At 48.5% G+C, this 20267-nt stretch overlaps 4 protein-coding genes across 10 annotated transcripts in view; 2 read left to right on the top strand and 2 right to left on the bottom strand.

Moving 5' to 3' along the window:
* LOC103393771 (guanine nucleotide-binding protein G(I)/G(S)/G(T) subunit beta-3-like) overlaps nucleotides 1-4917 on the top strand; it is a 6744-nt gene extending 1827 nt beyond the window's left edge. Inside the window, exons 2-9 of one of the 2 annotated variants that reach the window (XM_008330850.3) lie at nucleotides 128-214; nucleotides 335-488; nucleotides 1505-1569; nucleotides 1675-1831; nucleotides 2802-2868; nucleotides 3191-3392; nucleotides 3532-3748; nucleotides 3838-4917. In XM_008330850.3, coding sequence (XP_008329072.1) covers nucleotides 146-214; nucleotides 335-488; nucleotides 1505-1569; nucleotides 1675-1831; nucleotides 2802-2868; nucleotides 3191-3392; nucleotides 3532-3748; nucleotides 3838-3944 — 1038 coding nt within the window. In that variant the 5' untranslated portion in view covers nucleotides 128-145 and the 3' untranslated portion in view covers nucleotides 3945-4917. Of the gene's footprint in view, nucleotides 1-127; nucleotides 215-334; nucleotides 489-1504; nucleotides 1570-1674; nucleotides 1832-2801; nucleotides 2869-3190; nucleotides 3393-3531; nucleotides 3749-3837 lie in introns of those variants that run through there. The other variant, XM_008330849.3, reaches the window with a different exon arrangement.
* A 169-nt stretch (nucleotides 4918-5086) lies between these two features.
* On the bottom strand, nucleotides 5087-13449 carry LOC103393774 (gamma-enolase-like). 5 transcript variants are annotated; one of them, XM_008330853.3, is made up of 13 exons: nucleotides 13402-13449; nucleotides 11009-11094; nucleotides 10625-10720; nucleotides 10483-10541; nucleotides 10308-10377; nucleotides 10104-10237; nucleotides 9884-9975; nucleotides 9675-9805; nucleotides 9404-9601; nucleotides 8572-8773; nucleotides 8267-8375; nucleotides 7909-7967; nucleotides 5087-5324 (listed from the first exon to the last, which is right to left on the bottom strand). In XM_008330853.3, the coding sequence occupies exons 2-13, from the start codon at nucleotides 11091-11093 to the stop codon at nucleotides 5255-5257; spliced, it is 1305 nt and encodes a 434-aa protein (XP_008329075.1). In that variant the 5' UTR covers nucleotide 11094; nucleotides 13402-13449; the 3' UTR covers nucleotides 5087-5254. The 5 variants fall into 5 exon arrangements, with proteins under 5 accessions (XP_008329075.1, XP_008329074.1, XP_016896605.1 ...); XM_008330852.3 differs by lacking the exon at nucleotides 13402-13449 and adding an exon at nucleotides 13295-13394; XM_017041116.2 differs by lacking the exon at nucleotides 13402-13449 and adding an exon at nucleotides 13283-13383.
* Nucleotides 5801-7900, bottom strand: LOC112488486 (girdin-like). Its single transcript, XM_025064958.1, has 2 exons — nucleotides 7533-7900; nucleotides 5801-7494 (listed from the first exon to the last, which is right to left on the bottom strand). Exon 2 carries the CDS (start codon nucleotides 7410-7412, stop codon nucleotides 6207-6209), a length of 1206 nt encoding a protein of 401 aa, XP_024920726.1. The 5' UTR covers nucleotides 7413-7494; nucleotides 7533-7900; the 3' UTR covers nucleotides 5801-6206.
* Nucleotides 13450-13688: 239 nt separating the features above from the next.
* LOC103393775 (cell division control protein 42 homolog) lies at nucleotides 13689-16890 on the top strand. Of its 2 annotated transcripts, none has more exons than XM_017041161.2 (6): nucleotides 13689-13799; nucleotides 15150-15254; nucleotides 15350-15422; nucleotides 15505-15614; nucleotides 15701-15898; nucleotides 15991-16890. In XM_017041161.2, exons 2-6 carry the CDS (start codon nucleotides 15150-15152, stop codon nucleotides 16078-16080), a joined length of 576 nt encoding a protein of 191 aa, XP_016896650.1. In that variant the 5' UTR covers nucleotides 13689-13799; the 3' UTR covers nucleotides 16081-16890. The 2 variants fall into 2 exon arrangements, with proteins under 2 accessions (XP_016896650.1, XP_008329078.1); XM_008330856.3 differs by lacking the exon at nucleotides 13689-13799 and adding an exon at nucleotides 14061-14352.
* The last annotated feature ends 3377 nt before the right edge of the window (nucleotides 16891-20267 follow it).

Here is a 20267-nt window from a genome sequence, read left to right as displayed (position 1 = left end):
CCCTCCAGGAACCGGGGTTGAAGCTCGGTTCCTTAGGACCCGGTTCCTTAGGACCCGGTCCAGACTGGAGTCCCGGCCTCGGAGGTCTTCTCCTCCTTCAGTCAACATTTTGTCTTTGTTTCTACAGTAAACATCAGTCGTCGCCATGGCAGCTGAGAAAGCTGAGATCGATGCTCTGAAGAAGGAGTGTGACGGCCTTCGCACAAAGATTGAGGTGAGCGCCTCCTAGTGGACACACTGGTCTGTCCCACGTTCAAACAGGTGTAGACAACAGTCAGTAAATCTCCAGCCCACAAGTTCCACATCTAACGGCAGTTCCTGCGTCTTCCACCAGGCGGCTCGTAAGGCTGTGAATGATGGCAGCATGTCTGATGCTGCGGGGGGCGTGGCCTCAGTAGGGCGGGTCCAGCTGAAACTCAGGAAGACACTCAAAGGTCACCTGGCCAAAATCTACGCCATGCATTGGTCAGCTGACTCCAGGTCAGTCCGCGCCGTGAGGCTGGAACTTTATTTAGGTGTACAAAGTACCAATCGGTACCAGAGGTTGAGCCACACACACACTCACCATCATTCTGTCTCGTTGAAACAAGAACCACCATTTGAACCAAGATCATCATGTTTACAGACGACCACTGACTGTCTGTTGTTTCTGGTTGTTGTTTGGTCCGCTCTGTGTCCGCTCTGTGTCCTGTCTGTGTCCGCTCTGTGTCCTGTCTGTGTCCGCTCTGTGTCTCAGACAAATGGTGAGCGCTTCACAGGACGGAAAACTGCTGGTCTGTGTCCGCTCTGTGTCCGGTCTGTGTCCGGTCTGTGTCCGCTCTGTGTCCGGTCTGTGTCCGGTCTGTGTCCGGTCTGTGTCCGGTCTGTGCCCGGTCTGTGTCCGCTCTGTGTCCTGTCTGTGTCCGCTCTGTGTCCGCTCTGTGTCCGGTCTGTGTCCGGTCTGTGTCTCAGACAAATGGTGAGCGCTTCACAGGACGGAAAACTGCTGGTCTGTGTCCGCTCTGTGTCTCAGACAAATGGTGAGCGCTTCACAGGACGGAAAACTGCTGGTCTGTGTCCGCTCTGTGTCTGGTCTGTGTCCGGTCTGTGCCCGGTCTGTGTCCGCTCTGTGTCTGGTCTGTGTCCGGTCTGTGTCTCAGACAAATGGTGAGCGCTTCACAGGACGGAAAACTGCTGGTCTGTGTCCGCTCTGTGTCCGGTCTGTGTCTCAGACAAATGGTGAGCGCTTCACAGGACGGAAAACTGCTGGTCTGTGTCCGCTCTGTGTCTCAGACAAATGGTGAGCGCTTCACAGGACGGAAAACTGCTGGTCTGTGTCCGCTCTGTGTCTGGTCTGTGTCCGGTCTGTGTCTCAGACAAATGGTGAGCGCTTCACAGGACGGAAAACTGCTGGTCTGTGTCCGCTCTGTGTCTGGTCTGTGTCCGGTCTGTGTCCGGTCTGTGCCCGGTCTGTGTCCGCTCTGTGTCCTGTCTGTGTCCGCTCTGTGTCCGGTCTGTGTCTCAGACAAAATGGTGAGCGCTTCACAGGACGGAAAACTGCTGGTCTGGGACACCTTCTCAGGGAACAAGGTGACAAACACTGCCCCCTGTGTTTGTTTTTTACACTTCTGTACAGATATTTTACAGGCTAAAAATCTGAGGACAATAATGTGTGAAAATCCCTTTCTTGTCCAGCTGGTGGCAGTCCCGCTGAAGTCCGCCTGGGTCATGAGTGTAGCCTTCGCCCCCTCTGGAAACCTGGTGGCCAGTGGTGGTCTGGACAACCTCTGCACCGTCTACAACATCAAGTCCACCAGCCCCAAGACCCTGAGAGAGCTGGACGCCCACACAGGTGAGCAGTGGACCAGACCACCGGACCAAAGACTGGACCAAAGACCGGACCAGACCACTGGACCAAAGACCGGACCAAAGACTGGACCAAAGACTGGACCAAAGACCGGACCAGACCACCGGACCAAAGACTGGACCAAAGACTGGACAAAAGACTGGACCAAAGACTGGACCAAAGACTAGACCAGACCACTGGACCAGAGACTGGACCAAAGACTAGACCAAAGACTGGACCAAAGACTAGACCAGACCACTGGACCAGAGACTGGACCAAAGACTGGACCAAAGACTAGACCAGACCACTGGACCAGAGACTGGACCAAAGACTGGACCAAAGACCGGACCAAAGACTGGACCAGAGACTGGACCAAAGACTGGACCAAAGACTGGACCAAAGACCGGACCAGACCACCGGACCAAAGACTGGACCAAAGACCGGACCAAAGACTGGACCAAAGACCGGACCAGACCACCGGACCAAAGACTGGACCAAAGACCGGACCAAAGACTGGACCAAAGACCGGACCAGACCACTGGACCAAAGACCGGACCAAAGACTGGACCAAAGACTGGACCAAAGACCGGACCAAAGACTGGACCAGAGACTGGACCAGAGACTGGACCAGAGACTGGACCAGAGACTGGACCAGAGACTGGACCAAAGACTAGACCAAAGACTGGACCAAAGACTAGACCAGACCACTGGACCAGAGACTGGACCAAAGACTAGACCAAAGACTGGACCAAAGACTAGACCAGACCACTGGACCAGAGACTGGACCAAAGACTGGACCAAAGACCGGACCAAAGACTGGACCAAAGACTGGGCCAAAGACTGGACCAGAGACTGGACCAGAGACTGGACCAGAGACTGGACCAAAGACTAGACCAAAGACTGGACCAAAGACTAGACCAGACCACTGGACCAGAGACTGACCTGTGCTGTGTCCCCGTCTCTGTCCTCGCCCCAGGTTATTTGTCCTGCTGCCGTTTCCTCAGCGACACAGAGATCCTGACTGCCTCTGGCGACACCACCTGGTGAGTCTACGTCATGGTTTCAACCTGAATTTACAGAGTGGAATACGGCTCTGTTCCATGTAGTTCATATGCCTGGCCTGAATGTGGCGCTGTCCACCACACTCTAACATGTTAACTAGGGATGCTCCGAATATTCGGCCACTGAAAGACTTTTATCACCAAAACAACGTAGTCTGATCGTAGACTGATCGTAGTCTGATCGTAGACTGATCGTAGTCTGATTGTAATCTGATCGTAGTCTGAGCGTAGTCTGGTCGTAGCAGTTTAAACATCTGTCCTGGTTTTGACCCTCCCCCCCCCCCCCCACAGCTGCCTGTGGCAGCTGCCTGTGGGACCTGGAGACCGGGAAGCAGAAGGTGGTCTTCACCAACCACATCGGGGACTGCATGTCTCTGGGTCTGTCCCCGGACATGTCCACCTTCATCTCTGGAGCCTGTGACTCTCTGGCCAAACTGTGGGACATGAGGGACGGACAGTGCAAGCAGACGTTCAGTGGACACACCAGTGACATCAACGCCATCAGCGTAAGTGAAAGACATACAGCTGTCCACAGGGGGCAGCAGTGGAGCTCAAGTTCAGGGACTTGGACTTTGGTGTGGAAAGTGAAATATTTCAGTAAAAAGACCATCATGCCNTGACTCCGCTCCTGTCTCCTCTGCTCAGTTTTTCCCATCAGGCAATGCCATCGTCACAGGTTCCGACGACTGCACCTGTAAGATGTACGACCTGCGTTCGGACCAGGAAGTGATCGGATACCAGGACTCCGGTCTGAACGCCGGCGTCACATCGCTGACTCTGTCCAACTCTGGACGTCTCATCTTTGCCGGTTACGACGACTTCAACTGTCACATTTGGGACTCGCTGAAGGGGGAGAAAGTAGGTGAGTGGAGCAGAGCGCCACCTGCAGGCCTGCAGAAGGTATGATGACGGTTATAGAGGTAGTTTAACCAAAACATCTGCCCCCCCCAGGTGTTCTCTCCGGCCATGACAACAGGGTGAGCTGCACTGGCGTTCCTGAGGACGGGATGGGGGTCTGCACAGGGTCCTGGGACAGTTTCCTCAAACTGTGGAACTGAGGCCTCCCCAAACAGGAGGAAGGAGCACGAGGGTGAGGAGCAGGAGGAGAACGGGGGGAGCTTCCTCCTCCTCCTCCTCCTCCTCCTCCTCCTCCTCCTGATCCCTGAGAGGCTGCGGAGGAGTCTCGACCTTTGACCCCGAGGAGGGGCAGGTTTTAACTGTGTGTAAATGAAAGCGTTGTGTTGAAGAATCCAGCCAGAACCAGTTTAGACCAGAGAACACAGCAGTGATCAGAGGGTAGCGTTTACTTTGAAGTCTTTGAAGTCTTTGTACCTTTGAACTAGAGCTCGGAGTCAGGTGTCCGTTCGTCGACATGCTAGTTGAAGCGTTAGCAGCGACAGTCGATGTCCGGTTGTGTCTTTTTTTTTTCAGCCGCTCACATCCACACCAGAATTGCACATTAACGGTCGGACGGCGGCCATTTTGCTTCGTCCGTAAACCAAAACAACCACCTGCGGTTCTTTTTGTTCTTGGATCCAACATGGCCGCCGCTGTTTTTAGGTGTGAGAAGCTGCCGTCTGTCCTTCACTTCACGTCTGTCTCTCTGTAAAAAAGACTTTGTTAAAAATCTTTATAATAAAGCTAGACTTCTGCATTAACTCTCTGGCGCCACCTGTCTGTTTGTTGATAGTCATCATGAAAGACTTTACACTTTAGCATCAACTTAACTTACCTAATGAGCTAACCGCTACACAGCTCCTGATGACGGTGCTGTTTTAGCCTACGTAGCGCACACACACACACACACACACACACACACACCTAAAACGTACGACCAGGTTTGAGTTGTAAATTCTGTCAAATTTTATTTCACATTTTTTTCAACCAAAATCTATTGTTGTGGTTGTTGTTGTTGTTGTTGTTGTTGTTGTTGTTGTCGTTCTGGTCCACACAGGTGGGTCTCATGTTTGCTGTTGAACAAATCTATGCTGTGTGGGCTGCACAGAAAGTGGGCTGCACAGAAAGTGGGCTGCACAGAAAGTGGGCTGCACAGAAAGTGGGCTGCATACTGGGACAGTAGTCTCTGTAAATAACTGTAACTGCATGAAACTGTGACGTGTAAACAGACTGTGTGTGTGTGTGTGTGTGTGTGTGTGTCAATCATAATCTGGATTATTCATCAGATTATTCTGTTCTTCTCTACAGTAACAGTTCATGTCTGGCTTCGTTAGTGTTTTTGTCTCCAGCTGTTGCATCAGCCGCCTGTGTGCACGTGTGTGTGCACGTGTGTGTGTGAATTATTTGTACATGGCTCATTCCTTGTGTGTACACGTAAGGGGGGGGGGTGCACATGCATGTTTCTCTGTTTTCACAGTGCGCTGGGGTTTCTGAAGTTATGGCCCGCAAACCGAGCCAGATCCCCCAGCTCCTCCTCGATCCTGGAAACAGAAAAAAGGACAAACAAGTTACTGACCTCAGTGTAAACAGTGGAGAAAATCAGAGATTTTAGTTCAGACCAAAGTCCATGGAGAAAATCAGAGATTTTAGTTCAGACCAAAGTCAGTGGAGAAAATCAGAGATTTTAGTTCAGACCAAAGTCCATGGAGAAAATCAGAGATTTTAGTTCAGACCAAAGTCCATGGAGAAAATCAGAGATTTTAGTTCAGACCAAAGTCCATGGAGAAAATCAGAGATTTTAGTTCAGACCAAAGTCCATGGAGAAAATCAGAGATTTTAGTTCAGACCAAAGTCCATGGAGAAAATCAGAGATTTTAGTTCAGACCAAAGTCCATGGAGAAAATCAGAGATTTTAGTTCAGACCAAAGTCCATGGAGAAAATCAGAGATTTTAGTTCAGACCAAAGTCCATGGAGAAAATCAGAGATTTTAGTTCAGACCAAAGTCAGTGGAGAAAATCAGTGATTTTAGTTCAGAACAAAGTCAGTGGAGAAAATCAGAGATTTTAGTTCAGAACAAAGTCAGTGGATCACCTCCTATGACTCTGAACACTAAAATCACAGATCACAGAGCTCGAGTGAGTTTATGTTCGTCATCAGTCTGGGTTTAATGGGAACATGGCAACATTTATGATTGTTGTTCTGATTCTGAAGCTGACAGTTGTATCTTCTGCTGTTCATCAGTTCTTGTGTTAGTTGTCACATCAACAAACAGAAAAAGCCGGAAGTGAAAATCAGTCAGTGAACCTTCAGTTCTAGGAGAGGTCCAGAGGTCTTCTGAAGAAGATCTGTCAGGGATCTGGAGGAGACGCAGGGCCACGAGGAGCCCTGGTTCACATGTTCAGAGATCGTCGACAAGTCAGGGTCAAAGTGTTGAACAAACGGGTTTGTCATTGTCATGTTCTGTGAAGGGCTTCCTGTGACCACGGCTGTGGAGTCCTGACACACGAGGCGGCCACAGAACCGCTGCTTTCTTCCTCCTTCCAAAACGTCCCCAGACCCGTCGTAGGAATGAAGGACTGCTGCTCTCCCCTCTGTAGACCTCGGGCTGGATGAAGGCGTGTCTCCTAGCTTGGAGTTGGACCACCGGTTTGGATCGTTCCACCTTCCAGTTCTCCAGCTCCTGCTGGAGCTCCAGCCTCCTGTTCTTCTCCTCCTGCAGGTTTTCAGACATGGCTTTGATTAGAGCCTGGAGCTGAACACCCAGCTCCTCCTCCACCTGCAGTTTGGCAGAGAGCTGCTGATTGGCTGATCTCAGGACATTCACCTCCTGCCACAGAGACTTCATCATGTCTCTGGACTGCTCCACGGCAGCACACGCCCTCTGCTGGACATCCTTGTGATTCCGTAGCTCCGTCTTCAGTTCTTGACTCCAGACTCGCTCCAGCTCCAGCTCAGCGCTCACAGAGATGTTAGCTTTTGACAGGAACTCGCACTTCTTGGTCTCACTCCGCAGTCCACTGGAGAGCTCCAGGTTGTCCTCCTGAAGGAGCGCCACCTCCAGACGCAGGCCTTGGAGGTGCCGCTGCCTGACGTCCACTGAAAAAGAATCCATTTTGGAGACCAGAGACTTGTTTTCTTTGGACAGAGTCTGGTTCTCCTGTAACAAGGACCTGTTCTCCTTCAACAGAGACTTGTTTTCTCTGGACAGACACTGGTTCTTCTTTGTCAAAGCCTGTTTGTCTGTGGACAGACGTTTGTTCTCCTTGGACAGAGACTCGTTCTCTTTCATCTGCGACTTTGTTACAAGCGACTCATTTTCTCTGGTCAGAGACTCGTTCTCCTTGATCCAGGACTCGTTCTGGTCTAACAGAACCTGGTTCTTCTCGGTCTCTGTCCGCAGCTCTCCGGTGAGCAGGACGGACTGTGTCATCAGTTTGTAGCTAACGTCCTCCTCAACGGCCAGCTTCTCGGTGAGTTCCAGTTTGGAGTCCTCGAGTCTTCCCACCTCCTGACGGTGGACGTCCTCCAGTGTCCTCTTCTCTTGTCTCTCAGTCTCTAGCTGGACGTGAAGGTCTCTTATCATCTCAGTCTGAAAGGCTAGCGTTTCTTCTGCGGTTGCCGGCCACATGTCGGCTTTCTTTCTCACGCGCTGTATTTATAGGCTGAATGCTAGGTGGCTCAGTGGGCAGCGGCCCAGGTAGTAGGTAGCTGAGGTAGCTGAGATGACACTGTGAAGCTGCAACACGTCACTGGGTTAGGGTAGGTTGTGTGTAGACAGTGAACTCGGTCGTTGGGTAACTGCGTTAGTTAGGGTGGTTAATTTGGGTAAGTAGTTATACTAGTAGGTAGTTGGTTAGCTAAGTCAGCGGCTGAAACGTCCAGGATTATTTTAGTATTTCTTTATGCAGATGACACTGTGAAGCTGCAACACGTCGGAGGTCAACTGCCATGGAACGGAAAAACCAAGTTCAACGGCAACAATGTCATGGCTTTAATCAGCTGGTCACAGAATGATGATGTCACAGAATGATGATGTCACAGAATGATGATGTCACAGAACGACTCCTAAATTCTATTATTTACAAACAAACCAACAATCACTGAACAAATAGTTTGTGTCTGACCTCATCAGCTGGTTATACTTGGCCAGTCTCTCAGACCTGCAGGGGGCGCCAGTCTTAATCTGCATAAAAAGAGAAGAAAATCAGAGAAATGATTTGAAATATTAAAACTTTCTTTTTTTTCGGTTTGATTGAATTTTATTCCAGAAAAGACGACGTTCAGTCGTTTGTTCGGCCACCTCACGGACGTCAACGGTTGCTTGGAGGTTGTCGACGTGTCAATACTCATCACAAGAACCAACAAAGACTTTGTTCAGTGTTTGAGTGGAAGCAGCTGTGATGACAACACTGACACGGTCTGTAGACCAGGTGGGTCACAGCTGACCATGGACTGGGCCACGGCTGATTGGTGTGTCCGTACCTGTCCGGTGCAGAGTCCGACCACCAGGTCGGCGATGAAGGTGTCCTCTGTCTCTCCAGATCGATGACTGACCATCACCCCCCAGCCGTTAGCCTGAGCCAGTTTACATCTGAGACACAGAGAAGATCCGTTTGACAAAGTGTCAGAACCAGCTGACATTTGGACCGACTCACAGCAGCCACCAGACCAGATCTCATTTCTAACACGACTTCATCGCACTTCTTTTCAAAAAGTTGCCCCCTGGTGGTAACTTTTCTTACAACGTTGTTTTTCAGAGTGATACATTTCAGATGAATCCCACATACGCCTGTATGGCCTCAGTGACGGAGCCGATCTGGTTGACTTTGAGCAGCAGGCAGTTACAGGCTCGTTCCTCCGCAGCCTTCTCTATCCTCTTGGGGTTGGTCACCGTTAGGTCATCTCCAACAATCTGGATCCCCATACGGGCGGTAAGATTGGACCAGGCCTCCCAGTCGTCCTGGTCAAACGGGTCCTCAATGGAAACCACTAGGACATGTTAAAACTGGTTAGGATTTTTAAAGAACTCCAGTTTGTAGGACAACATGGTCTGTACAGCTTTAGCTGCTCACTCTACTAAACCAGACTCTGGTCTGAACTAAAATCTCTGATTTTCTCCATGGACTTTGGTCTGAACTAAAATCTCTGATTTTCTCCATGGACTTTGGTCTGAACTAAAATCTCTGATTTTCTCCATGGACTTTGGTCTGAACTAAAATCTCTGATTTTCTCCATGGACTTTGGTCTGAACTAAAATCTCTGATTTTCTCCATGGACTTTGGTCTGAACTAAAATCTCTGATTTTCTCCATGGACTTTGGTCTGAACTAAAATCTCTGATTTTCTCCATGGACTTTGGTCTGAACTAAAATCTCTGATTTTCTCCATGGACTTTGGTCTGAACTAAAATCTCTGATTTTCTCCATGGACTTTGGTCTGAACTAAAATCTCTGATTTTCTCCATGGACTTTGGTGTGGGAGGGTGCGGGGTTTTCTGGACTTCAGTTTCCTGTCGTTTCAGTCTGACAGTAAAAACTGATCTGTGATCAGATGTAATGGACCACATGCTCATCTTATCTGTTCAGAACCCATCGATCTCCTTCTCCTTCATCGTTCTCACCTGGGTAGTTGTTGACGAAGCCCAGGTAGATATCCGCCAGCTCCTCTGCGCTGATGTGTCTCTCTGGATCTGGAGGGGACTTAAAGTCCAGGTCGTACTTTCCGTTGCGGTAAAACTCGGAGGCGGCTACATCCATCCCCACCACCACCTTGTCTGTGAAGCCAGCCTTCTCTATGGCCGTCTGCAGGAGGTCCAGAGCTGCAGAAGAACCACGTCCAATCAGAGGCCAGTCCATGGAAGCAGGGTCACATTCAAATAAAAAAGTCCTCACCCTCACTGTTCTCCAGGATGTTGGGAGCAAATCCTCCCTCGTCTCCCACGTTGGTGGCGTCCTGACCGTATTTCTGCTGGATCACCCCCTTCAGAGTGTGGTACAGTTCTGATCCTATCCTCAACGCCTCCCTGACAGAAGACCACCACCATCACCATCGTCTTCATCAATGAACATAAACTGTAGGTAAAGGTCAAAGGTCGTCTCACTTGAAAGACTCGGCTCCAACAGGAAGAACCATGAACTCCTGCATGGCCAGCTTGTTCCCGGCGTGAGAACCTCCGTTGATCACGTTGAAGGCCTGGAGCAGGAGCACAACACCACGGACGTCAGTCCACAAGGTGGCAGTGATGTCACAAAGGTCGTACACAGTCAGAACGAACTGTGTGTGTGTGTGTGTGTGTGTGTATGTGTGTGTGTGTGTCCTACAGGAACAGGCAGCACCAGCTCGGTGTTTCCAGCCAGGTCGGCGATGTGTCTGTACAGGGGGACGTCCTTCTCTGCAGCCCCGGCCTTACAGACGGCCAGAGACACCCCCAGGATGGAGTTAGCTCCAAACTGAGCTGTGGGGGAGGAGAGAGAGGAAGGGTTAGGGGGACAAAGTCCGACCGCTGCCTCTCCTCACACACTTACATTTGTTGTCGGTGCCGTCCATCTGGATCATCAGGTTGTCCAGCTGCTCCTGCTCCACCACACTGACGCCCTGCACACACACACACACACACACACACACACACACACACAGACTCAGAGTCACCAGCTGTCAGGCGGGGGAGGGGCGGGGGGGTGATTTCTGCTGCAGACTCACTGAGGAGATGAGAGCCGGAGCCAGAGTGTGGTTGATGTGTCCCACGGCCTTCAGGACGCCTGAGGACCAGGGACAGAGGACAGTTAGACACCGGGACGCTAACCCAGCTAACGGGCTAATATTCATCCTGTCCTCGTCCGACCTTTGCCCTTGTAGCGACTCTTGTCTCCGTCCCTGAGCTCCAAGGCTTCGTAGATTCCCGTTGACGCTCCGCTGGGAACGGCCGCCCGGAACAGACCTGAGGACACACGAGAGACCGCCTCCAGTCTGTCTGTTCATTCGCTCATTCTCTTTGCTCTAAAGCTTATTTGTCAGCAGCAACACTGCCCCCTGTCTGCGGTTGCCAGTAGGTGGCAGTAACTTAACCCAAGGGCCGTGGAAACTGTAACAATGATTTTTTTTTTCCTTCTCTTCTGGTCTTCCTGTCTGACCTCTGACCTGGACAGAGGTCAGAGGTCAAGTGAAGGTCACTGACTGTCAGCAGGTTGTTTACCCTCATGTTTTTATTTTCTTCTTCTGTGGTCACCTTTGTCCGTGCGTAGGTCCACTTCCACCGTGGGGTTTCCCCGGGAGTCCAAGATCTCCCTGGCGACGATGCTGACAATCGACATCCTGAGAAGAGGGGAGGAGGGGGGGAGGCAGGGAGGGGGAGACATGGTGGGTGAGGAGACGCAGTGGAGTGGAACACACACACATATTTTCCTGCTTATTTGTTGATGTGCAGTGATGTCACTGAGAGGACAGTGATGTCACTGAGAGGACAGGGATGTCACTGAGAGGACAGTGATGTCACTGAGAGGACAGTGATGTCACTGAGAGGACAGGGATGTCACTGAGAGGACAGTGATGTCACGGAGAGGACAGTGATGTCACTGAGAGGACAGGGATGTCACTGAGAGGACAGTGATGTCACTGAGAGGACAGGGATGTCACTGAGAGGACAGGGATGTCACTGAGAGGACAGTGATGTCACTGAGAGGACAGGGATGTCACTGAGAGGACAGTGATGTCACTGAGAGGACAGGGATGTCACTGAGAGGACAGGGATGTCACTGAGAGGACAGGGATGTCACTGAGAGGACAGGGATGTCACTGAGAGGACAGGGATGTCACTGAGAGGACAGGGATGTCACTGAGAGGACAGGGATGTCACTGAGAGGACAGTGATGTCACGGAGAGGACAGTGATGTCACCGTAGACCAGGTTCTAATGCAGGTTCTACAACTGGTCCTGAAGTGGACCAGTACCAGGTTGGTCGGACCACATGAGAGAGAGAAGCTGGGGGGGGGGAGGGGGGGGGGGGGGGAGGCAGGGAGGGGGAGACATGGTGGGTGAGGAGACGCAGTGGAGTGGAACACACACACATATTTTCCTGCTTATCTGTTGATGTGCAGTGATGTCACTGAGAGGACAGTGATGTCACCGTAGACCAGGTTCTAATGCAGGTTCTACAACTGGTCCTGAAGTGGACCAGTACCAGGTTGGTCGGACCACATGAGAGAGAGAAGCTGGGGGGGGGGGGCGGGGTGGCGGGCCCCGCCCCCCCCGCTCTCCTCCCTGACCTGGACTCTCTCACTGATGTTCTTATGTCTCTCGCCCCACTGCTGTGTGTTACATAAGCCATACAGCAGCGAGTGAGCGAGCAGAGAGAGGGGGAGAGAGCAGGGAGACAGGGAGACGGAGGAGGGAGGGAGGGGGGGAGGAGGAGACCACACCTACAAACAGACTGCAGTGCTCAGCAGAAAAACAGGGCCGTGAGTGGGCGAGAGAGGTTGGAAGTGAGTGTGGTGAGAGAGAGGAGCTGCACATCATGGGAGGGTGAGCAGGAGGGTGAGGTCATAAGGATGGAGGGGGGAGAGAGGAGAAGGAGAGGAGAAGGAGAGGAGAGGAGAGGGGAGTTAGTATCACAGCTCCATGGCTAACAGATTAGCCTAACAGCTGCTAAAAGGTAGCCCCACAGCTAACACAACTACTCTCTAAAGGTCGCTAAAGGTCAGGTCGGTTAGTTAGTTAGTTAGTCGGTCAGTTAGTTAGTCAGTTAGTTAGTTAGTTAGTCAGTCAGTCAGTTAGTTAGTTAGTTAGTTAGTCAGTCAGTCAGTCAGTCAGTTAGTTAGTTAGTTAGTCAGTCAGTCAGTCAGTCAGTTAGTTAGTTAGTTAGTTAGTCAGTTAGTTAGTCAGTTAGTTGGTTAGTTAGTCAGTTAGTTAGTCAGTTAGTTGGTTAGTTAGTCAGTCAGTCAGTCAGTCAGTCAGTTAGTTAGTTAGTTAGTCAGTTAGTTAGTTAGTTAGTTAGTACCCAGTTAGTTAGTACCCAGTTAGTACTAAGGTTAAAGCTTCAGTCGGTTCTAGATAAGTGAAAATAAATCTAACAGCTAGCTGAGCCAGCTCCTCCTAGTGGAGACTCTTGGTCACTGACTCAGTGATGGGCTGCAGCTTCAACTCTCCAGTCAGACACTGACTCCCACAGACCAAAGTCCATAGAGAAAATGAATGATTTAAGCTGCTGGTCCACTGCTGCCTCCTGTGGTCAGTTTGTGTTACTGAGGTCCATCAGCACAGAGGATTTCAGTTCGATTCCCTCAGTGGTCTGTGGTGTTGGAGCTCAGTCACAACCTGGAACCAGAACCCACCAGTACTGACCCAGATCAGAACCAACCAGAACCCAACCTACTCTCTCTCTCTCTCTCTCTCTCTCACACACACACACACAGAGCAGCAAGATTTAAGGAGAAAATGGATAAACAGCAAAATGAAGCTCAGATATGAAATACACAGATACATGCACACTCACATGCACACTTACATGCACACTCACGTGCACACTCTTCTCAGAATCGTCCGATATCACAGAGAAAAAACAGCAACGGCTGAAGGACAGAGAGAGAGAGAGAGAAAGAGAGAGAGAAAGAGAGGGTGTTGTACCTGCTGCTGACGCTCAGTGTGTGAGAGAGAGAGTGTGTGATCAAGAAAATACTGAGAGAGAGAGAGGGAGAGAGAGAGGGAGAGAGAGAGGAGGGGGAGGGGAGATGAGTCAGTGTGAGATGGAGGGAAGAAGAACAGGAGTAGAGGGTTTATTAAAGAGGAGGAGAGAAGGAGTGATGATGAAGAGGGGGAGGAGGAGGACGAAGGGAGGAAGAAGAGAGACCACACCTCCACAGAGAGAGAGAGAATATAAATACATGCTCTCTCTCCCTCTCTCTCTCTCTCTGCAGTCCATCTCCAATTATACATATTTATAGAGACAAAGAAGAAAACTCCTGAATATACATTATTGAAGGAAGAGCTACCGCCACCTGCTGGCTTACGAATAAAACTGCAAGGTATTTTCTATTTAAAAATACAGTACACACACAATTATATACATATACTATATATATATACACATACAAGTATATGTATATAACTGTGTGTGTGTGTGTGTGTGTGTTATCGTTGAGTGTTTTAACAGAGTGACGTCAAAGTCAGATAAAAACATGTCTCAACCCAAAACAAAACAGTTCTGATGCTTCACACACTCGGGAAATCAGACCTGTGGCCAAACCTGAACGTCACATCGAACTGATTTCCGGTTTCCTGGGTGTGGAGGGGTATGAATGTAATAACAAGTACCTGAACGCATCACCGTAGCAGCAGTAGCGTCCTCAGAGGTGACAGCGGCGTTTCTTATCGATTTAACTGACTTTTAGTGTGTAAAACTGTGTTTAAAACAACTGAATAGTAACGAAATAGAGTATAATTTACTGGTGTTTTCTATATGAATAATACGGAAAGTGACAGGAAGGTGTTTAAGTTCGACTAACTTAAGCTAACTCTGCTAGCCTGACCAGAGCTCTGTTCAAAGTCGCTGCTGTGGTTTGTTTTCCAGAGATAAAGGTGAGTTTGATTTAATTCATCTCTTTTTTTAATTGTTTGGGATTATTGTTGCCATTATTTAAAACTTATATATCAACGTAAATGAGAAGGTGGAACTCCACTGTCATTAACGCCATTAACGTCAATCGTTTAAAATAAATAGAAAACTATGGATAAATGTTTCACTTTATTTCACTTCATGTTCTTTGGTTGTTGTGGCGTCTTTTCACTATTTCCTTTTGATAAAAAATGAAATGTGAAAGTATTTTTCAATCCGAGTCGTTGACACAGTATTGAACTGTTGAAACAGTAACGTGTGCGTTGTTCTGACGTCACTGCCCCGTCGTTTGAACGCGGAAGTTGTTATTTAAAAAGAGTAAAGTCTACAAAAAGTCATGATCAGCCGTTCAGTTATGAATCGACTAAATGATTGTGTTCGACTAATTGTTATTATTGCCTGGCTGCTTTAAGTTGTTATGTTGTTACTGTTAGCTTTGAGCTAACGTTAGCCCTGCTCTGGACACGGCTAACCGACACCGGTGTGTGTGTGTGTGTGTGTGTGTGACTGACACAGAACCATCTGACTGTTGTTTATTGACTAACCCCAAACAACAACCGACTTGTTTTTCCCTGATGTTTGAATGGAGTCACTTTTCTGGATGTGACTCCTGCTCCTCCTCCTCCTCCTCCTCCTCCTCCTCCTCCTGCTGTCAGTCAGGGGAGGACGTCCATCAGATGCTCAGCATTTTTCTATCATTTAATAAACTAGCTGTTGATCAACTGACATGATCAGTGTGTCTGCTCCGTCTGTGACTCAGATGCAGACCATCAAGTGTGTGGTGGTCGGTGACGGTGCAGTGGGGAAAACCTGTCTGTTGATCTCCTACACCACCAACAAGTTCCCCTCTGAGTATGTCCCCACGGTGAGGACACACACACACACACGGATAGAGTTTGCCTGTGTGTGTTCTCCTGACCTCTGACCCCCCTCCCCCTCCCCCCCACCCGTCCTTCTCAGGTGTTTGATAACTATGCAGTGACGGTGATGATCGGAGGAGAGCCCTACACTCTGGGACTCTTTGACACTGCAGGTACTGTTTCAGTGACGTTGACTGTTGAGATTTTGAAAACAGAGGAGAAACAAGTGTCCTGGATGTCTGTCTCCCCCTGCAGGTCAGGAGGACTATGACAGACTGCGTCCTCTCAGCTACCCTCAGACCGACGTCTTCCTGGTCTGTTTCTCTGTGGTGTCTCCTTCCTCTTTTGAGAACGTCAGAGAGAAGGTGTGTTCTCCCCCTCCTCCCCCTCAGTGGGTCCTCTGTGGAGCTGCTGTCAATTTTCATTTTCTTTTTTTCTCGTCCTTCCTCAGTGGGTGCCCGAGATCTCTCACCACTGTCCTCGGACGCCGTTCTTACTGGTGGGGACGCAGATGGACCTGAGGGACGACAGCAACACTCTGGAGAAACTGGCTAAGAACAAACAGAGAGCCCTGACGTGTGAGAGTGGAGAGAAACTGGCCCGAGAGCTGAGGGCCGTCAAGTACGTGGAGTGTTCCGCCCTCACACAGGTACAGACCGCACCACGGCCACGGGTTCTCTGCTGTCTGGGTTCTACACCAGTCTCACCGTTCCTTCTTCTTCTTCTCTGTCTGTTCCTCAGCGAGGGCTGAAGAACGTCTTTGACGAGGCCATCCTGGCAGCACTGGAGCCTCCTGACACCAAACCAAAGAAACGCTGTGTCCTCTTATAGTCACTACACAGAAAAGGGGAGCAGCAGGAGGAAGAGGAGGAGGAGGAGGAGGAGGAGGAGGGGTTGGGGTTTTGGAGAGGTTAAAAAACGCACAGTGCCTTCAGAAACCAGAGCATGAGAAGCTCATGCTTAAATCTCTTATTGACAAGTGCCAGAGTCACAGGTTTGAAATAAATCACTGATTTTCTCTATGAGGTTTGGTGTTTACAAACTTCAGTTTCTCGTTCGAAAAATCTAGCTTTGCGCTAAAGCCGTTCACTTTTGTCTAAATTGTTATTTTTATTGAGTAAAGTTGGTGAAAAGTCAAATCCAAACTAACAATTGTGCTAAAAAATGACAAAAGAAAAAGAAAAAAAAGAATCAGAAGAATTCTCCACAACATTTTGATCTTTAAAAGCTCCGTCGTCCTCACTGCTGCAGGTGTTTGCCTGCGCACGTGTCACGAGCGTGAGCATGGAGTTTAGAAAAGTTCTAGAACAAATGTGTAAGAATGAACATGATTTGTGCTGAATTCAAATTAAAAAAATTCACATTTGTTTTTCTTATTTTTTACCGTTTTGGAGAATTTTTTTCAGAAACTATTTATAGAATCTGTTTGTCCGTGTCTTTGTTTCCTGGCTTTCTAAAATTCCCGGGGTGAAATTATTTACAGTTTTTTGAAAAATATTTTCAAGAAATGTAACCATGGTTTTTGTTGTATATTTAATGAAACAATAATGAGCTTCTAGTAGGAACACGATTCTTAAAATCCAGGTGTGAAGTTCGAGGTTTGAAGTCGTGGGGAAATAAAAAAAAAAAATCACAACTTAATTTCACTTTGTCTCATTTTTATTGGACATGAAGCAGTGACGTAACAGAAATGACCCTAGTATTTAGCAGTACTTCGTATTCTGATAATACTCCGTGTTGTTTGTTTAAAGTTGATCCCTGGTGTTCTTTTATGGAACAACAGCAGAGGGTGTCAGTTCTCCAAGTCTGACCAACTGTCTTTCCCTGACCCAGAGTTGTGCACGCAACCGTTGTCCTCTTCTGATTGGACGGCCTCGTCCTTCTTCGTCCCAGTCATACCAGTAAGTCCAATAATATTTCCATCCTCGAAGCTTCACTTTTATGACGCAATAAATTCACCACTGGTTAATCATTATAAGATTTTCACAATATACAGATTTTAAAGAAGTGAAGAAGTTTAATGACGATGACAGTGATTTCTTATTTAAATCCTTTTTCAACAGTAAAAATTTGTTTTCCGTTTGGTTGTCGCAGTTTGCCATGAGGAACAGCAGGGGGGGCTACTTTCCTCTTTTTCTTCGTTTTGTTGCAGCACAGAAGTATATAGAAAACCACGTGACCGATTTCTGATTGACAGGTTAAAAGGCTGAAGTCCCAGGAGGAACAATCGTCTTTGTCTGGAGGAAGAAAGATCCTCTCTACCGCCCACCACCCCCACGCACTCAGACCAAAGTCCATGGAGAAAAACAGAGATTTTAGTTCAGACCACAGTCCATGGAGAAAAACAGAGATTTTAGTTCAGACCACAGTCCATGGAGAAAAACAGAGATTTTAGTTCAGACCAACGTCCAGTGAGAAAATCAGAGATTTTAGTTCAGACCACAGTCCATGGAGAAAAACAGAGATTTTAGTTCAGACCACAGTCCATGGAGAAAAACAGAGATTTTAGTTCAGACCACAGTCCATGGAGAAAAACAGAGATTTTAGTTCAGACCAACGTCCAGTGAGAAAATCAGAGATTTTAGTTCAGACCAAAGTCAGATTTTCTCTACGGTTAATGAGTAAAAAAACACATTTTTCTGTTTGAAAATCAGTCATGGTGCATCCATGTGTGTAAGTACAAATATATGTGTCTGTTTTGTGTGGGTTTCTGGGTGTGTGTGTGTGTGTGAAATCAGTGATTTTAGTTCAGACCAAAGTCAGATTTTCTCTACGGTCAATGAGTAAAAAAACACATTTTTCTGTTTGAAAATTAGTAGTGGTGCATCCATGTGTGTAAGTACAAATATATGTGTCTGTTTTGTGTGTGTTTCTGGGTGTGTGTGTGTGTGAAATCAGTGATTTTAGTTCAGACCACAGTCCATGGAGAAAAACAGAGATTTTAGTTCAGACCAAAGTCAGATTTTCTCTACGGTTAATGAGTAAAAAAACACGTTTTTCTGTTTGAAAATCAGTCATGGTGCATCCATGTGTGTAAGTACAAATATATGTGTCTGTTTTGTGTGGGTTTCTGGGTGTGTGTGTGTGTGAAATCAGTGATTTTAGTTCAGACCACAGTCCATGGAGAAAAACAGAGATTTTAGTTCAGACCAACGTCCAGTGAGAAAATCAGAGATTTTAGTTTAGACCAAAGTCAGCTTTTCTCTACGGTCATTTCTCTACGGTCAATGAGTAAAAAAACACATTTTTCTGTTTGAAAATCAGTCATGGTGCATCCATGTGTGTAAGTACAAGTATATGTGTCTGTTTTGTGTGTGTTTCTGGGTGTGTGTGTGTGTGTGTTTATATATAATCCCTAACACATGTTAGTCTGTAATTGTGTGTGTGGGAGGTGTTTAAATGTGGGTTTATGGAATGTTTGTGTCAAATTCAGTGTATCCTGTTTGTGTGTGTGTGTGTGTGTGTGTGTGTGCGTGTGCGCCGCCTTCATCTCTGACATAACTGGTTACCATGCATACTGAGTGTCTGACTATTATGGGCTGTTCTTTGTTTTGTCACGACGTGCCCTGCTGTATGGAATAGGGGGAGGGGCGATGTATGTGTGTGTGTGTGTGTGTGTGTGTGCATGTGAAGGAGGTTGTGTGTGTATTAGCATGTGTGGGGGGGGCTGTCCATGTTGTGGACGTGCGAGCACATAATGTGCAAGTGAGTGAGTGCATGTGTTCTGGAGAAGGTGAGATAAGATGGCGGCCGTGTGTGTGTGTGTGTGTGTGTGTGTGTGTGTGAGAGAGAGAGAGAGAGAGAGAGAGAGAACAGTAATTGTAGCCATTAAACCCTGTTCTCCTAACTGGACCTGACCCACTGGTCCAGGTCACCACAGGATGGAAACAAAGCACTGACACGCGGCCCTTCAGTGGACCACATCTGGTTCCTGGTTCATTGTAGGATCAAAGGTCAACTGTCACATGTTTGACGTTTGGAGACTCCAGGTCCATCACCCTGGACATCAGCCAGGACCAGAGGTCACCACAGACTGGTCCAACATCCTCTAACCAGCGACACTGCTCCGAGGCTGGACCTGCAGCCTGATGATGTCAGTGCTGACTCAGCAGGAGGAGAACCAGGGTGAGAAGGTCCGATCCCTGATGTAGACGTTCTTCTCCTTTTATTCTTGTTTCTGTGGAACTGTTCTGGACTGTTCTGGACTGTTCTGGACTCTCCTGGACCGTCCTGGACCGTCCTGGACCGTCCTGGACCGTGCTGGACCGTCCTGGAATCTCCTGGACTCTCCTGGACTCTCCTGGACTCTCCTGGACCGTCCTGGACTCTCCTGGACCCTCCTGGACCGTCCTGGACCGTCCTGGACCGTCCTGGACCGTCCTGGACCGTCCTGGTTCCTGCTGCTCTTTCTCTCAGTCTAAATACACACCATAATACTGAGCCACACATGGTAATTTGACCCCCCTTACCCCCCCACCATGTACTAGCCCGCTGCATTGCTTAATCACCATGACGACCAGCAGCACAGGAGCACTATTATGGTCTGTGCCCCCCCTCCCCCCGCTTTCCTTCAGAAATGAAATTATTATCACCATGTGATGATGCAGGGATGAAGGTTTTTTAAGTGGGAGGGGTCAGGAGAGCTGTGCACGTGGTTTCCATGACAACTAGGCCTAAGTATCATTCTGATTGGTGATTATGGGATACCCCCACCTCCTCTGCACCCCCACTCCTAAACCCTGCAGACATAAGACAGTGTGTATAGTAATAGTAAAGTAGTGTGTGTGTGTGTGTGTGTGTGTGTGTGTGCAGGTGGGGGGTGAAAAGAACAAGAGTGTTGAGGAGCGGTGACATCATCAATCATCAATAATCTTTTTTATTGTTGGGGAAAAGAACAACAACAAAAAGTCCAACCAGTCATGTCCTACCACCGCACTGCTCACTGCCCCTGCCTTACAGTACGAAGGTCAGTGGTTCAATCCCCAGCTTCACCTGCTGTTCTTTCCCTGCGGAGTTCT

The sequence above is a fragment of the Cynoglossus semilaevis genome, chromosome 18 (assembly GCF_000523025.1).
Source record: "Cynoglossus semilaevis isolate Cse_v1.0 chromosome 18, Cse_v1.0, whole genome shotgun sequence".
NCBI classification, from domain to species: Eukaryota; Metazoa; Chordata; class Actinopteri; order Pleuronectiformes; family Cynoglossidae; genus Cynoglossus; species Cynoglossus semilaevis.
The sequence above is the reverse complement of the archived record's forward strand: the minus strand, read 5'-3'. Positions and strand labels throughout refer to the sequence as shown.

What these genes read in the sequence shown, in the direction of transcription:
- LOC112488486 (XM_025064958.1), bottom strand. Translation starts at nt 7,412, where the DNA reads ATGTGGCCGGCAACCGCAGAAGAAACGCTAGCCTTTCAGACTGAGATG.
- LOC103393774 (XM_017041116.2), bottom strand. An exon ending in GGACCTACGCACGGACAAAG is followed by an intron (nt 10,721 to 11,008) that starts GTGACCACAGAA and finishes GTGTGTCCTCAG; the next exon opens with GTCTGTTCCGGGCGGCCGTT. An exon ending in GAGTCGCTACAAGGGCAAAG is followed by an intron (nt 10,542 to 10,624) that starts GTCGGACGAGGA and finishes CCTGGTCCTCAG; the next exon opens with GCGTCCTGAAGGCCGTGGGA.
- LOC103393775 (XM_017041161.2), top strand. Translation starts at nt 15,150, where the DNA reads ATGCAGACCATCAAGTGTGTGGTGGTCGGTGACGGTGCAGTGGGGAAA. An exon ending in CCTCTGAGTATGTCCCCACG is followed by an intron (nt 15,255 to 15,349) that starts GTGAGGACACAC and finishes CGTCCTTCTCAG; the next exon opens with GTGTTTGATAACTATGCAGT. An exon ending in GGGACTCTTTGACACTGCAG is followed by an intron (nt 15,423 to 15,504) that starts GTACTGTTTCAG and finishes CTCCCCCTGCAG; the next exon opens with GTCAGGAGGACTATGACAGA.